Source organism: Eucalyptus grandis, chromosome 5 (genome assembly GCF_016545825.1).
Source record: "Eucalyptus grandis isolate ANBG69807.140 chromosome 5, ASM1654582v1, whole genome shotgun sequence".
In the NCBI taxonomy this organism is placed as follows: Eukaryota; Viridiplantae; Streptophyta; class Magnoliopsida; order Myrtales; family Myrtaceae; genus Eucalyptus; species Eucalyptus grandis.
The window spans coordinates 24104874-24121037 of NC_052616.1; the positions used below are offsets into that span (position 1 = coordinate 24104874).

The following is a 16164-nucleotide window of genomic DNA, read 5'->3' on the forward strand; positions in this document are numbered from 1 at the left end:
TACATTCAGAATAAATTTATCTAGAACTAATTTTTTATCATAAAAAATATTTGTAATAAATTTATCATTTTGTTAGTTTTCATTAATTTAAATTAATATTATGAAAAATCATAAAAGTAGTATACATATAATAATCGGAGACTAAAACTTCAAATCGATATATTCATCAATTGGTGGGTGTTATTCAATTTAATAATTTAATAATTTAATAATGAAATTTAATAGAAATTAACGGTCTTCCTAATGTTAACTTTTAAAATTCATCAAGGTTTCTGAATTTTAGAGACACGTAAGCGTGTATTGCATAACAAGACAGCAGAAGCAACCGTTGTTTCTCTCTCTCTCTCTCTCTCTCTAGACTCCTGTCTTATCTTCACGTCTCAGGCTCCCGTCTCCATCTGCATCGCCCCTTCGACGCTCCCCATAATTCGAGCCCTAATTCCCCACCATTCTCCCCCAAATCCTCGCCGCCGATCGCCGATCGCCGATCGCCTCCGTCCTTCCGCCGCTGCCGCCGCCGATCGCCCCCGGAAATCCGACCTCGAAGCGAGAGTCCCCCGGACGGACGAGCGGCGACTTGGCGGCGGACGGCGAGATTGCGACGGCGCCGGGACCGGGTGTGTTAGGGCTTTGATTGCGGGCGGATGGCGGTGCTGTTGGAGGACATCCTGCAGTCCGTGGAGCAGTGGCTGAAGCTGATCAGGAAGCCCCAGCCCTACGTGGACCCGAACCTCGACCCGGTCCTCCTCGTGCCCGGGGTCGCCGGATCGATACTGCACGCCGTGGACGGCAGCAACGGCAAGGGCGAGAGGGTCTGGGTCCGGATCTTCGGGGCCGACTACAAGTGCCGCACCAAGCTCTGGTCTCGCTTCGACCCTGCCGTCGGTAATTTTTTTGCTCTGTTGATTCTTATGGATGCGCGATTGGGTCGATCGCCGCAAATTTAATAGCGGGATTCTTTTTTTTTTTGTCCTTTGCATTTTTTCTGTTTTATTTCTAGGCTTAGTGGATGAGCTTGCTTGAGATGTCATTTAATTGAAGTGGTTCGACTGAGTTGATTAGGAAAGGAGATGATGAATGTCGGTAGGTTCTAGTGTTTCTTGTTGCGTTTGGGTTCAGGCAGAGTTCTCTGGTACTTCCTTTGCTGCAAAATGTGTTTTTTTCGGATCATCATAGCTTTATGATGAATTTACTCTCCATGGCTGGAGTGTGACTGGGGAAAGAAGAGTGGAGGATGACTGATGTATGAATTGATTACATTAAACTGCTTCGTATACCGCCTTCAGTTGCGGCTTTAATGTTAATGTCATTATGGTGAAAGAATGAGTCGATTTTACCCCTTCTAGATGAGCAAGCCCGATATGAAGTTTCAGATCGTATATGGAGCTTCTTGGAGTTAGTTTGTGGTCTGTTACTAATATGACAACTTCAAAGTCAGTACTTATTAGAGAATCAAGAAGCCATTGATTAATGCTGGGGTTTTATATAAAACTTACGGGAGAGCTTCATTTTTGTAAGTCTCTATTCTGGTAGTTCTTTGACCATGTGACTTAAGATCACTTCATTCCAGTGAGAAGGTGGCTGGGTTTTATAAATAGAAACTTATGGGAGAGTGTTATTTTCATAAGCTTCTATATTGGTTGTTTTTCAAATAGATGCCTTAATAAGAACATTTCATTTCTCTGAGAAGGCAGGTGCTTATGTTCCAGTATTGTAAAATCTTGTGCTTTTTTTTTTTTTGGGCTCCTGTAGTTCTCTAGCAGGGATTACCAAATAAAATGGAGCAAGAACTTCATTCTGGTTATTCAATTGAATGGATAGATTACCTCCGACTTCTTCTATAAAGGATTTGATCTTTGTCGGGAGAAATCGAGTCTTTAATGTGAATATTCAGGCTTCTATACATTTATAGCCTGCTCCTGCATAGTTGATAGAGTTTGTAAGCTGCATGTTCCATATATTGTGCATTGTCTAATTCAGACATTGGTTGAGTTGATACTGTAAGTAGCTGAAGTGAATTACTCATTCTCATTGGCCTGTGATTTTCTCCTCCCCATAGGTTATCTTTCTAATGTAATAACAAAATGTTGTTGTTTAAATAGGTAAGACCGTTTCCTTAGATCCTAAGACGAACATCGTGGTTCCTGAAGACAGATATGGACTGTATGCCATTGATGTTTTGGACCCTGATATGGTATGTATCATCTCTCAATGAAATGTATCTTTTACGTTGATTTGAAGTTTAAGATAAAAATTTTACTGTAATGAGATTACAGCAAGTAGTGTTTTATAGGATTAGAGTTCCTCTTCATTTTGCTAGATATCATGACTATCACTGGCTTGCGAATGAAGTTTGAACTATTCACCAGTATCTATCTGTCTTACTTTGTTTTCGTGCAGGTCCTTGGGCGTGATTGTGTATACTATTTCCATGACATGATAGTCGAAATGATCAAATGGGGTTTTCAGGAAGGGAAGACATTGTTCGGTTTTGGGTATGACTTCAGGCAAAGTAACAGGTACGGCTATGGCACAGTTCTCCTGTTATAATAGTGTCAGTGACCAACCGAGAAAAGAAATTATAACAGTACTTTTATTTGGACCATGCCTAGCCTTCTATCTGCAAACACACCTTAAAGCACTTCCAATACAACTAATCACCACCCCAAATAGTTGCAACTTTAATGTTTGAGCTGCAAGTTAGAATTTTGGCAAAATGCTTTTCTCCTTTTCTCCAAATGAACTTTTCAGATGTTGATGAGAAATTAAAGTGATTTTGCGTACTCTATTTGACAGATTCGCTTGGACATTTATATTCCAGTCATGTTCTCAAGCCTCTGAATCTTGTTCCAGTAGATTTGGCATCGGGCTTAGAAGAGGCTAAATAAAATAGTTAGGGGCTTATGATGAAGCCGAGTTCATGCAATTAAGTCTATTAGGAGAATATTATCTGTGATATTGAGTACTATATCTAGCTCGATAATTTATGTGATGCATAGCAGTTCTTTACCTTTATGTTAGACTTACAAGCTAACTGCACTCGACATGTATATTTTTTATTTTAAATCGTGTCTTGGACTCTTGTCTTCATGTCGCCATAGATCCTGCCCCTTTATCTGTAGTGCAACTTATGCAATGTGTGTAGCGTTAAGTAGTACATCACTTGTTTGCCTCCACCTGCTGGCTCAAAATTTTGGGTTGGACCTTTTGACATGTTAGCATAATCATGCTTGAATTTCTTTATGCTCCGATATTTTATATCTATCCCCCCTTCGTCACTATCCTATAAACTTGTGGTCTACCTTCATCTAATTACTTAGCTTTGGTTTGGACTCTAATACATTGTTCTCCCTTCATGACTTTAGCTTTGGGTTGGACTCTAATACCTAGAACTTCAGGATGGGCTTAACTCTCTCTCTCTCTCTCTCTCTCTCTCTCTCTCTCTCTGTGTTTGTGTGGATGATTGCGGCCACTAGCATTTCTGGGTTGTTTTACTCTTTCTTCAATGTTTAGGTTTCAAGAAACAATGGAGCGTTTGGCTGCAAAGTTGGAATCTGTATATAATGCTGCGGGAGGGAAGAAGATGACCATTATCAGTCACTCTATGGGAGGTCTTCTAGTGAAGTGCTTTATGTGCCTGCACAGTGATGTAAGGAACTTATAAAACTGCTGCCATCTATTTTTGTTTTTACCAGTGATATATTTTTAATCTGAATCTCTCTTTTCCTTTCTCTCCCTTTTGTCTCTTTTACCTATTTTCATTTAAAAATGATTACTTAGAACGTGCCACTTGACTCTTCTGTAGATTTTTGCAAAGTATGTGAAGAATTGGATTGCTATAGCTGCACCTTTTCAAGGTAAGAATCATCTTTTACAGTTGTACTGCTTTTTTGTTCATTGCTCTTTGACTAAGCTCATACATCCATTTCCCCCTGTAGATTTGTTAGTGAAAAACTTTTCTTCCTTTTCTTTCATCCCATTTCCTGTGGAAAACACTTACCCCAATATATATATATAGTTTCTTATGTTTTCCATAAAACTGCTTGTCTATCACTGTGAATAAGAAAACAAGCAAGTAAATTTTATAAAAAATTCTCTAGATTTTTCCTAAGATAGATAATTAAAAGTTCAGAGTATCTAGTGAACCCTCTTTTTTGTCGTAAAAATGATTTTTCATGTTAAAATAATTAGTTGTGTGTCTACTTGTCCTATTGTCTAACTTAGGATTTCATTGGCATAATCAAGATAAGCTTAAAATACTTTGTATACTTTGTTATCCAAATGTACATAAAGATTAGAATTGGCATCTTATGAATGTACTGAAAATCTAAATATTCCAGGTGCCCCCGGATATGTCACATCTACCTTTCTGAATGGGATGTCATTTGTGGATGGTTGGGAGCAAAACTTTTTCATTTCAAAGTGGAGCATGCATCAGCTGGTATGCTATCTTCACAGTTATATGCATACGTATCTGTGAAGCACTTCAGTTTTGTTGACCTTCTTTTTGTGAAGGTTAACACAGTATATGTTGTTGATATGGAACTGAAAATGTATGATCAGTGCATGGCTGTCCTTCTTTTTCTTTGTTTCACTTCATAAGTTAGGAGTGAAAGATGAAAAGTGCATATTGGCTAGCTTAGACACTTTATAATTGCCTAACGAATATGTAGTGATAAACATACAAAAGCAGACTTAAACACCGCCAAAGCATTTCTTTTACTAATTTATAGCCAGACTATGAGAAATCAAATATTTTCTGCTTGACTTATAGTTTGTTTGATAACTTTAAGGAGTGCTGCAAATTAAAAAAAGTTAAGAATTTAATTGCTTTTGACACGAGTGCCTTCATTCCATAAATGAGTTATTTCAAATTTCTTGCATCACCATTTGTGGATTAGCATCTTGAGGTCCTTTAATGGGTTGTGTAGTGATCCTTAGAATACTTATGATACATAGAAGGATATCTATGTGTATCCTGTTGTGATTCAATAATGTGTGAAGGACTGTTACTTAATGTTAGATTCAGTAGGAATCACTAAGTAGGAGGGGCCTACTCAAAGTTGCTGACTGAATGAAATTAGTTTTGATTTCTTGACAGACAAGTCCAAATGTTCTGGGTGTCATCACAATTCCATTAGTCCACACAATAGTTCAGTTGTACTTTGTTATGATACCCATGAGGAAACAGACTGGACCAAGTACTAGTGGTACATATGTGATTTAGGTTGAAGTAGCTGCTGTTTGGTTATTTAGGTAATGGCGGCAGTGCGTAATAGTGGGTCATTGATTACTTGTGTTATATGCGGGAAGGGTAAAAGAGGATCATGAGCGTTTGACTTGCCTATGACTTGTTAGTGGTTCATATTTCTGTATACATTACAGTGTCATACAGTGTCATCCACGTCATCCAACCCCCCCCTCTTTCTCTTTCTTCTTCTCTTAACCCCACCCCTTCCTTCCCCACCCACTATTTTTTCACACATTTGAACATCTTTGTCTGAACATGTGGTTGCTCATGAAAACTTGTATGCAAGCAGAATCATGTAGCCTTATCCACTTACCTGTTTGTATTCCTGAAATTGCTGGGAACGTACATAATAACATGCTGTGGCTGTTGATCTCAGCTGATTGAATGCCCATCAATCTATGAATTGATGGCATGTCCAAACTTTACCTGGGAACATGCCCCAGTGTTAGAGATCTGGAGGAAGAAGCTTGATGATTGTGGTGATACCCGTATGATCCTTGAGTCTTACACCCTTCTGAGAGTGTAAATATATTCGCTGAAGCACTTTCAAGTAATACGGTAAGTTATGCATTTCTTATTCTGTCTGGACGAAAAACTGCCAATTCTATCTTCGGAGCCGTCCCGCTTGAAGTAAAGTGAATTTTGTTTATGAAGGGCTAAAGTCTTAAAACAATGTGTGTACTGAACTAGTAAGATATCCGAGATCTCATTTTTTAGCTTTTCAACTTTGAAATTTTAGTGTATCTTCTATCCAGATGCTGCTAAACATAAGTGAGTGTTAATATTTCATTTGTCTAAAGAACCCTTTCTGCAATTCCTTCCTTTGATATCCGCAATATATTTTCGTAGATTGCAGTTATGCAAGATATATTTTGCAGTTTTTCCCTGCTATAGGTCCATTTGGTTTTTTTAATTCATTTTATCCCCATTATGAACTTTAGTTCGTTATGGCCTACCTATCAGTTGACTAGAACCCTTACTGAGTTGAGCCTGGACACCGTGTTAGGTTCACTTTTAATAAAAGGAGGGTTCTCTTTTTCTAATGACACGTCATTTTCCACATAGATAGTACTTTAGGCCTAATATTATTCAATATTTTTTGTCCAACATGAGCTACCATCTACTTCATTTTGTTTGTTAACTAATGAATTATTCGGACTCAATAACAGGTTGATTATGATGGTGAGAGCATTTCCTTACCATTTAACCAGGAAATCCTGAAATGGGCTCATGAGACCCGTAGGATTTTATCTTGTGCTAAAGTTCCGCCCGGGGTGAAATTCTACAATATATATGCGACCAATCTGGAGACACCACACAGTGTTTGGTAATGTTTGGCTGAAGTGCTTCATTTCTACTTTCTCTATGCCAATTCTATAACTTACATATTTTTTAGAAAATCTCTTTTATGTGAGATTGGACATTGTCTATAAAATACATACATGTTTCAGATAAACTTTCCTCATCTTAGGGGTGTTGTGTTCTGTGCAGCTATGGCAGTGAGGACATGCCTGTTACGGATTTGCAAGAACTTCAATTTTACCTGGTCAGTGAAAAGGGGATGTGAACATAACTCTTTGGTCTATTTGAGTGGAGCTAACATATGCAAATCTCTTTTTCTATAGCTAGAGTCCAGAAGGATGCATGCTATTTTGGTTTTTCTAACATGTCCTCATCGTGAATTTCATGTCTGGTACCTGTTTTCTCTTTAGAAGTTGAGAAGCTGATTCCTGCTTTCTGAATTTCAGCCTGATTATATATGTGTTGATGGTGATGGAACAGTTCCGACTGAATCAGCTAAGGTATGGAACTTACAATCTGCTGGACCTGTTAGTTTGAACTGCTAGACCAGTTAGTGGAGGGCTTGACTATAGCTCATGCAACCTGTATTACTCATCTGCTTTTCCTTCTTTATTTGACTTTGGCAAAATTCTCATGGAGCTACTGGCTGATTTTGGGCTATGACTATCTCTTATAAGACCAGATAAGAGTTTGTGATTGTGTCTCTTATATTAGGATCTACAACTATGTAATGAGTGTGTCAATAAAGTTTTTCTTCCATATAAAGAGCTCTATTTGGTTTCTAAGAAAAAGTTTGGATAGGACACACCAGATATGAAAGCATATCTAGACATATCCTTGCCTATTTGGTGTTTGGGTGGAGCTAGTGGGTCGAAAGATTTAATAATACTTAGAAAATATTAAATAACAAGTTATTCTAATAATAATAGCCACAAAGGTCTAATCTAATTGAGGGCAACAGCAGTTGAACCTAGTTGGCTGCAGTAGGCGCCCACCACATTGGTCATGTTTGTCGCGTTGGTCACCAGAGAGAGTAGTCCTTGGTGTGAGTTGACTGCAAATACCATTATGGTGGTCTCATCAGTGGTTTGAGACCCTAGAGAGAAGAGGTGATCGAGGAGGAACGATCACAGTGCAGTTGTTCATAGCAATGCCCCTGGGTGCCGCTGGCTCATTGTCAGGAGTGCTGTTCTTTGTTCTTTTCATATAACCTCTTTCATTTCTTTTCTACACAATCTGAGCGGGACAGTCTGTAGACACCCTAGTGCTCAGATAACTTGTCTGGGGTTCTATCTGGACTTGATTTGGATAATGTTTATCTAGGCTAAGAAACATGCCTTAAGTTGCTGTAGATTCTCCACTTACAAATGGTCTTGGTCTCTTCATATTCAGGCAGATGGGCTTGAAGCGGTTGCAAGAGTTGGAGTACCCGGGAGCACCGGGAATTCTGTGTGATCATCATGTTTTCCGCATTCTGAAGCACTGGCTAAAGGCAGATTCGGACCCATACTACAACCCGCTTAACGACTATGTGATTCTACCCGCCACGTTTGAGATGGAAAGACACCACGAGAAGGGCATGGAGGTGACTTCACTCAAAGAGGAGTGGGAAATCATTTCCAAAGATGCCAATGATGACCAAGGAGAGGTTACCATAATGCCCTCAGTAAGCACCATATCTGTTTCCCAAGATGGAGGTCACCAATCTTATCGGGCCGAGGCTTGTGCCACTGTGATCGTGCACCCCCAAAATGAGGGCAAGCAACAGGTTGAGCTCAATGCCTTGAGTGTATCTGTCGATGCCTAAATTTAGTTACTCACGCTGTGTGAAAGAAAAGCCCGCAATTGGGGCAGTGCTGTGTATATAGTAGTATGTTGGTCGTGTACAAAATGTGCGTATTGTAAATATAAGGATCACTGGTGGCAATTGCCTTGATGAAACATAACATTGGAAGATCGTTCTGGGTTTTGTAATGGAAGACCCATCATCTATTCATGGAGATCAAATGTACATGTGCTATCAGAAGTCCATTTTCCAGGAAGGTTGGTAACTTATGGATGGCAGCTAGAACGGTCGTTCCCAAGTTACGAGCTGTTTTGGTATCAAACGATGCATGGGGTCGGTGACTGAATACAGCTTGACAGTTTTTTTGGGGCGTGAGGGAAATGAATGGTATCGTTTCGACAGTGATTCAGTGGTACTTGGCTCTATATGTTCTGAACGAAATTGAGGGTTAGTACCCAACTGGAGAGGAGGAATAGACGAGTCTAACGAGAATCGATTCGCTCTTTATTTGTCCGTCTTCGTCCTCTCTTTATCATCCAAACGAAGTTCGTATTTTCTCGAGTTATGATTTCCTCTCGATTTATCTTATCATCGATTGATGGGGTTACTCGGTGGCAGACTCTCAATGGCCTTGCTCTTTTCCACGAGTGCTTAGGCCAAGCTTGTTTGACTCTCGCTGCACCCGGAAATTAAAACAAATGAACGCGTCCCGACTATAAGAATGGAAGGATAACATGGCAATGTGAAACATCGATTCTTAGATTCTTGTATGCTATAACTGTTCACACGGTCACACCATATAATAACAAGAAGATAATGTGACATGACATCTCCACAAAGCAGTCTGGATCTTCAGTCCAGCTTAGTTTCACTCTATATGCTCTGTCATAACCTCTCTTACAGATAGTACAGCAACCCTTCTAATTCATCGACAGAAACAACAAAGAGATGAATAAGCAAAAAATGAGACACGAGATCCATGCAAAAAAACAAAAAGAAAATTGTGTTTCTGTTTGGCAGAGCAAAGAGGTCCACATCAATAGGAGGAAGCCGCACCATGGAAGGCATTATTCAACAGCATATATCCAAGCAGCAGCAGCAGCACATCCCAGCACAGCTGCACATGTAGACAAACGGATCTTGATTAATCGAAGAATAATCAACATATGAAGAGAGAAAGAAAGAGACCATGTGTACATGCCGGTGCGTATTATACGACTATTATGTCACCCCGACATGCTTATGTGATATCACTAACTTAATTAAGTTTAATTGTTTTTCAAAAATGAAACTTAATTTCATGATGTTTAGTCATTTTTGGCATTGGAAATCATAATACACGGTTTACGTGTGCGTGTGAGTGTTAGAGAGAGAGAGAGAGAGAGAGAGAGAGAGAGAGAGCACGTACAATCCACTCCAGAACCCATCTCCCTTTTCTTAGTTTTCGCCTTCCGCGGTGGTGGCGCTTGCTGGGAGCCCTGCAGGCCATCCTTCGAAGGGTAAGCAACTGGTGGCGGAACCACGTAAGGGCCTTGAGGGTAGCCATGACCCGATGGCTGCTGTGGCGGTGGATATGAATAAGACTGTGGTGGTGCCGGAGGGATACACTTGGATGGGGGTGGATATGAATACGACGGGGTCGACACCTTCGGATACATCTGAGGTGGCGGAGGGTACACATGTACTGTAGCCTGTGGAGGATCGACCTGCGGTGGCGGAGGATAAGTGTGGCCCAGCGGCAGTTCAGGAGCGGATGGGGGAGGACTTGAAGGGGGCAGAGAAGGATACATCCCTGTATTATATTCAAGTTCCAACCCCATAGTCAGACACTATGCATCAGTGGGACACGCTAAAGAATTTACAAACTATCCTATGGTCAGGAGTCATTCTTTCAAAAAAGAAATCAAAATTTAACATTGGATTGAGGATTGTGTCGGGTTTCCAGTTTCCTAGCCTCAGGACACACTGGAAAGACTGACTTGTGCCTGATGCCCCATAAAGGGAACTAAAGTGAAAACTATGACAGATCAGCGATATTTAGCTGCACTTAACATTGTAAATTAGACCGGTGGAATTTACGGGGATGGATTTGATCAAGGGATCTGTTTCTCAACGCGCATTTAGTCAATTTAGAGCAGCTCGGAGCATCCTGAAAGAAGGGACTTATACCTGGAGGTCCGTAGTGCGAGTCTTGACCCATCTCAGCTCTGTTCTCCAAGGATTTTTCAGGTAACCAAATCGAACTCAAACTCTCTCTCTCTCTCTCTCTCTCTCTCTCTCGAAAATGGCAAAAGGGAAAAGGTGAAGCAGGGAGAGACAGGCTTGAAGCTCTTATCTTAAAGCTTTTCTAACGTTTGTGAGGGTCAAACACGGTGGAGTGTTTCAACTCAGGCCTGTGCAGATGAAGTCCACAGTTGGCGGCTGCAAGAATCGCGTTGTGGTGTGAAATCAACTATCATTGTAGGAGAGCAATTGGCCATGAAAAAGGCCAAGGAAAAAAAGCTACCGGGACGGGTCAAACATGCATGTTCTTATCATCAGAATGTTCCAAAGTGCCGAGATTTTCAAACGGTTGGCCTTACTTTATCTCATGACCTTTGCTGCTTCTAGATGGTTTGACAGGGCCAGTTCCAGGAAATTTCTCTTGACCCCCTACAAGTTGGAACTTGCCAGGAACTGGTTTGGCCCTTGTACAAATACCCTGTACACATGTACACAGTGCACACGCGAGCAAAAGAACAACCTAGGTGTATGAAGATAATTGATGGGAACCGACGAACCAGATGAGGCGTCGTGTTCATATTAGATATTTAAACGAATCTTTCTGTCTGGTGCTTTGAACTCACTTCCTTCAGGCATCTACTTAGATCATGCCATGTCATTTAGAATACCAATTTCACGAAGCATCTTGGGTCGAGGCATCGGCCACGAGAAAATCCTCCCCGTTAATGCACTGCAGTTGCCATTTGAAGAGAGAATGTGATCAAACTTTTTGACCTCTTTCAGGTTTCAACCAAAGAGGATGCCCTGGACCGTATAAAATGGAGGTCAATTGAATAGATTAGCTTATAAGAATGCAGGCCAAAGCAAGATGAGACTAGAGATTGACCCTTGATTGGTAGCTATCGACATCAGATGAAACAGTACTTGGAACACTGATGCTAGAAAAATTGCCATGGTTTTACGACAAGAGTGATTGTGACGAGTATCTATATCACAATTCAAACCTAAATAAACTGAAGTCGGATCATCCGTGACACCATTTTCAGTAGCTATACGAAAGCCATGAGCTTAACACATGCACTGGCTAGACACAAGCTTTTGTTAAACGCAACTCATAAATTACAGTCAGTGACTAGATATTTAATTGAATAAACTCTATCGGCTCTGAGCTTGTCATGAGCAGAGCAGGAATGTAGCAGCAAGCAGCGAGAGAAGGATCATCCTTTGGCTCACACCGCCAACTGAACTAGAGAACCGCCTTTCTTCGGGGGGGGGCAGGGGCGGGGCCACTGTGACATTGACGGCAACCTTCATCCCGTTGAAGCAGTAACCTCTGCCGCAGATGAAGTAGTAAGGCTTTGCGTCAATGAGATTGAACACGCGACCGCCCTTGGTAACGTTTGTGATGAAGTCTGTGTCGATGCACTTGTCATAGCTCGTCTCGTTCACCTCTAGGACGTTGTATTGAGTCTTGTCGAATCCAAAGTCTTTGGAATGATAAAACGTGACAAAGAACTTGAAAAGTTAGAATAAGTCATCCAGTGAATCAGATGAACTATCTGTTCAAATTGGTAAAGCTCGTCTACAAACCAACTTGGTTTTGCATCATCACAAACCAATACATATAAACAATCTGGTTTTTTGACTTGTGAAGTAATTTTCGATTTCATCTTCATTGGTATTATCTTAGAAGAAACAAAAACATAGTCGAGGATGCTGAATTCGCATCATTCACCACATAACTCGGTTGTGAATCTCCATGATGCAGGTGAACCACAAGGCAAAACACTAAATTGCATGACAAAGGAGACCAAACACATCTGCAAGACTTTCTAGCAGACCACAGAACCGCTGCTTTAAACATTGAAAGAAAGCGTAACACAGAGCCAATCACCCACATAAAACTGCTCATGACTTGACCAGTTGGTGAAGTTAACGCTCGGTGTCCATGTGTTCTGTCCTCCTCCAACCCTATGGAGCACTGGTTTTCTCCCTTCGGCCCCTGAACCTCTCACCCCTAACATCACTAGCACGGCCACGATCGTTACCACCTTTTCTCCAAAACCCAGCATCTCTCTCTCTCTGTCTTGTCAAGAAGCTCTTGCTGCATGAAGAATGGGGATGAATAGGAGATGAACCTAGTCATATAAAAGTCCCCAGTTCATGAAGATTCTCTGGACCAGATCACGCAAAGAATGTGAAATGCAAGGAAAATCATCCACTCAAGCGTGTCTTAGCTGGATAAACTGATTTTGTTTCTCTTGTTGGGAGATATGTTGCTGTTGGTTGCCTTTTCTGGGAGACGTAGTAGATTCCTTAATTTACAGTTTCTTGAATTATTTGCTTCCCATTTAGGAAATATAATTACTTTGCCTGCATGCTCTAATGCAGTCTCTGTAGTACTTTTTAGAAAAAGAGTCTCCATCTAACTGTTTTTTTCCCCAAATACTCTATTACTTATTTTGCATATCGTGTCCATGGCAAATTACTCCATCAATCTTAAACCTTTGGTACGGACGTCGATTCATCCATAAAGTTTTCAATTGTCAACATAGTCCTAAACCTTTGTGCGTAATTTCAATATAGTCATTTTGGCCAATTATTCGCTAGAAATCACTACGCGGTGGTGGACCAATCATCGATGGCCATCCTACACGGTCAGTGATTTTAAGCAAAAATTGACGAAAAGACTATATTGAACTTTCATGCAAAGTTTTAAGACTAAATTAGCAAAATTGAAAAGTTATAACTGAATTAAAATTTTGTATATTATTATGAATAATTATATTCCATTACTTAATAATTCAAAGAATTCTAAAACGTCAATTGGTATGATGCATATTATTTGCTAGTAAAAGTAAAATGAACTTTACCGGGTCATGCATGATAGGTGCAGGTCATACTTTTTATCTTTCCATCATATACATATACTCAAACTAGTGGTTCTAGAATACACATTCTATCATGGAATACTATAGGATCAAGCGAAGATATAGAACAAAAAAAGAAAAAACACACAGACTTATTCAAGGTTCTAATGAAACCTTAAACTTAACCATCGAAACTTGTTCTTTAATTTTGGAATTTAAAACCTACCTTTATAACCTAGAATATGGAATAGGACTAGTGAGAACCGATCCAATGCCCAATTCTACCCTAAAACCATATACACCTCTACTCAATGTACTAAAATAGGCCCTGTTCATTTCTAGAGACCTTCGACCAAAAAAAAAATAAAATTAGAGACCCTTGAGACGCCCTGTAAAGCCCAACGAATTAATTAACTCTGAGCTTCTCACCGGTACAATTGACCTAACCAAGAGCAATTTATTTGCAGTTGGTATGATTTTGGACATATGACCTTCGATTCCTCAATTCAAAGACCCCGACACCCAACTCACTGTAATAATTGGGAGGCCAATAACTTATGCTTACAGCTTAATAAATTATGTCAAAAGATGGAAGAAGTACAAAACTATGTAGGCAAATAATTACGTTTGTGATACTATTGATCAATTTTCATATGTGGGTTGGTTTGTAAGGCTGAGCCCAATGAGGTCCTATCATCTCCTATATCTTTGATGTCTTGTCTCATTCATTAGCTAGTAAAAAATGGCATCGATGCTGTGGGTAAAGGAAAATAATAAAAATAAATAAATTTATCAGGTGTAATATAATATCCACAGTTTTCATCTCAAAATATAAACTTACATCGCTGTAAACCCAAAAGATGGAAATTTCTTGGATTACATAATAATTATCTTGTTTATCCTAAATTCAGATAATTTATTTCATATTTATGTCCCTACTAATAATATTACAGTGTTACTTATCTCAAAAGTACTCACAAGCCAAGTTTTTATGTTACTTCTAGTTAATTTTCGTCAAAAATAGTAAATGGTCTTAGATTTTATATTACATTGATGTTAATACTATTATCGAATCATTAATTTTTGTTTAGAGTTTTTTATTGCACAAGATTTTGTATTGAATAAATTGATTATCTCTTATAAAAATCGGAGGCCAATGGACCGGCCAAATCACCCCACATGGTTATTAGGGGCAGGAATGGGGAAGTTAGAGTATGGCGACGAGGTGTTGGGGGAGATGGGACGAGGAACACCCGATCTCCGGCCTACCCTGCCCCGGTCCAACCCATCGCCACTTCTTTGTACGCATGAGTTTTTCATGGCATTTTTTTGGGGGAAATAAATTAAGGTTGGAATTACCATCTGGTGCACAGTTTTTTTTTTTTTTTCTCTTTTGCTAAACTTATTGGGATTACCTCTATTGATTATAAAGTAATATTCTATATCTTGTTACCCTGTATAAATCCAATGCATGTAACGAGAATGTTCAGAGAGTTCAGATAGAGAAACCATATCATGTTAAAGGAGCAAACTTTGTCATACTAGGAAACGAAAAATCATACCTTTGGGGCATCAAGCAGTCGAAAACAGCGTTCAAATCCGAAATGCGTACTGAAGGAATCTGTGGCGCAAGTGCGCAGTCCTAGATTCCAGCCATAGCCAGGCCTCCAACCACCGTAAGAAGACGATCGAAGTCACCAACTACATTCGACGACAACTGCTCGACGCAGCCGGCACAGAAACATGGGCAGGTCTCTCGTCTTCTTGGCCAGCGCCCCTGTCAAATTCTCTCGAGAACTCAACTGGGTTCCGCCCTCGGTCAGAAGCTTCGCCAGTCGTTCCCCCACGACCCGTCAAGTTTCTCTTGGTGGGTTCTTGAAATTTCCGTCCTTCAGCGCAAATCAAGGGCGGACGCTCAGCGTGAGGGCCGTCGTGTCTTCCGACACCTCGTACCCGAAAGTGGGTGCTACGTCGACTGACCAATCCCCGGTATTCAACTCGCCGAAGTCGTCGAGACTGCTGCCAAGACCGGTGCTCAGGTCTCTCGTGCCCGTTCAGTTTATGAGCGCTTGTTCTTTTGTTTTCTTGAAGAGAGAGAGGAGTGTCGTGTTTGAGGTTGAGTCAGGAGTGGAGATGTTGCAAGCTATCTCGTACTCCATAAATGGAAATGGGAAAGAGAAAAGGGAGGTTTTGTGATCGAAGTTTATCCCAATCAACGGACTTTTTATTGAGAATGAATCAGTTATGACAACATTTGGGTAGCAATCAAATGGGTATCTCCCCTTAGGTAGAAATGATCAGTTTTATGCAGCAATGCAAGCTAAAGATGGAATTGGGATTTTTTCTATGATACCCTTGATTCTTGCAGGAATGAGGAGAAAAAAAGAGGGAAAATGGGAAAAAAAGAAAAATCAATATTGGGGTCTTCCTTTCTTGAGAGGAGAAAACAGCAGGGCATTGTGCTCGCACATGATTGATTCTAATGCAAACAATGCCTAACTGCTGTAGAATTGCAGCTAATATGAATGTTCAATATAGGGAAAAAGATGATGAGGAATATTAACTTGTGTGGGAGATGCTTTCCCTTTTCTATCCTGTTTGTCCTGGAAAATGCTCTTTTTAACTTTCTGGCATATCTTGATTCTGTCACTACTATTTCTTTCAGGTTGTTATGGATGCTGTTAATAAGCCCAGGAATATTTTCTACAAAGGACTAACTGATTTGAGTAAGA

At 40.2% G+C, this 16164-nt stretch overlaps 1 protein-coding gene and 1 long non-coding RNA gene across 2 annotated transcripts; one reads left to right on the top strand and one right to left on the bottom strand.

The window, feature by feature from the left end:
* The first annotated feature begins 336 nt into the window (after window positions 1-336).
* LOC104444595 (lecithin-cholesterol acyltransferase-like 4) lies at window positions 337-8573 on the top strand. Its single transcript, XM_010058301.3, is given in 13 exon segments — window positions 337-885; window positions 2103-2194; window positions 2401-2519; window positions 3514-3649; window positions 3806-3857; window positions 4341-4441; window positions 5628-5757; window positions 5760-5809; window positions 6421-6578; window positions 6743-6797; window positions 7000-7053; window positions 7946-7989; window positions 7991-8573. Coding segments are annotated over 13 exon segments (1602 nt in total). The 5' UTR covers window positions 337-644; the 3' UTR covers window positions 8361-8573.
* A 3369-nt stretch (window positions 8574-11942) lies between these two features.
* On the bottom strand, window positions 11943-15233 carry LOC120294119. Its single transcript, XR_005551603.1, has 3 exons — window positions 14995-15233; window positions 12445-12666; window positions 11943-12049 (listed from the first exon to the last, which is right to left on the bottom strand). It is a non-coding gene; the product is annotated as an uncharacterized LOC120294119 (long non-coding RNA).
* Window positions 15234-16164: the final 931 nt, after the last annotated feature.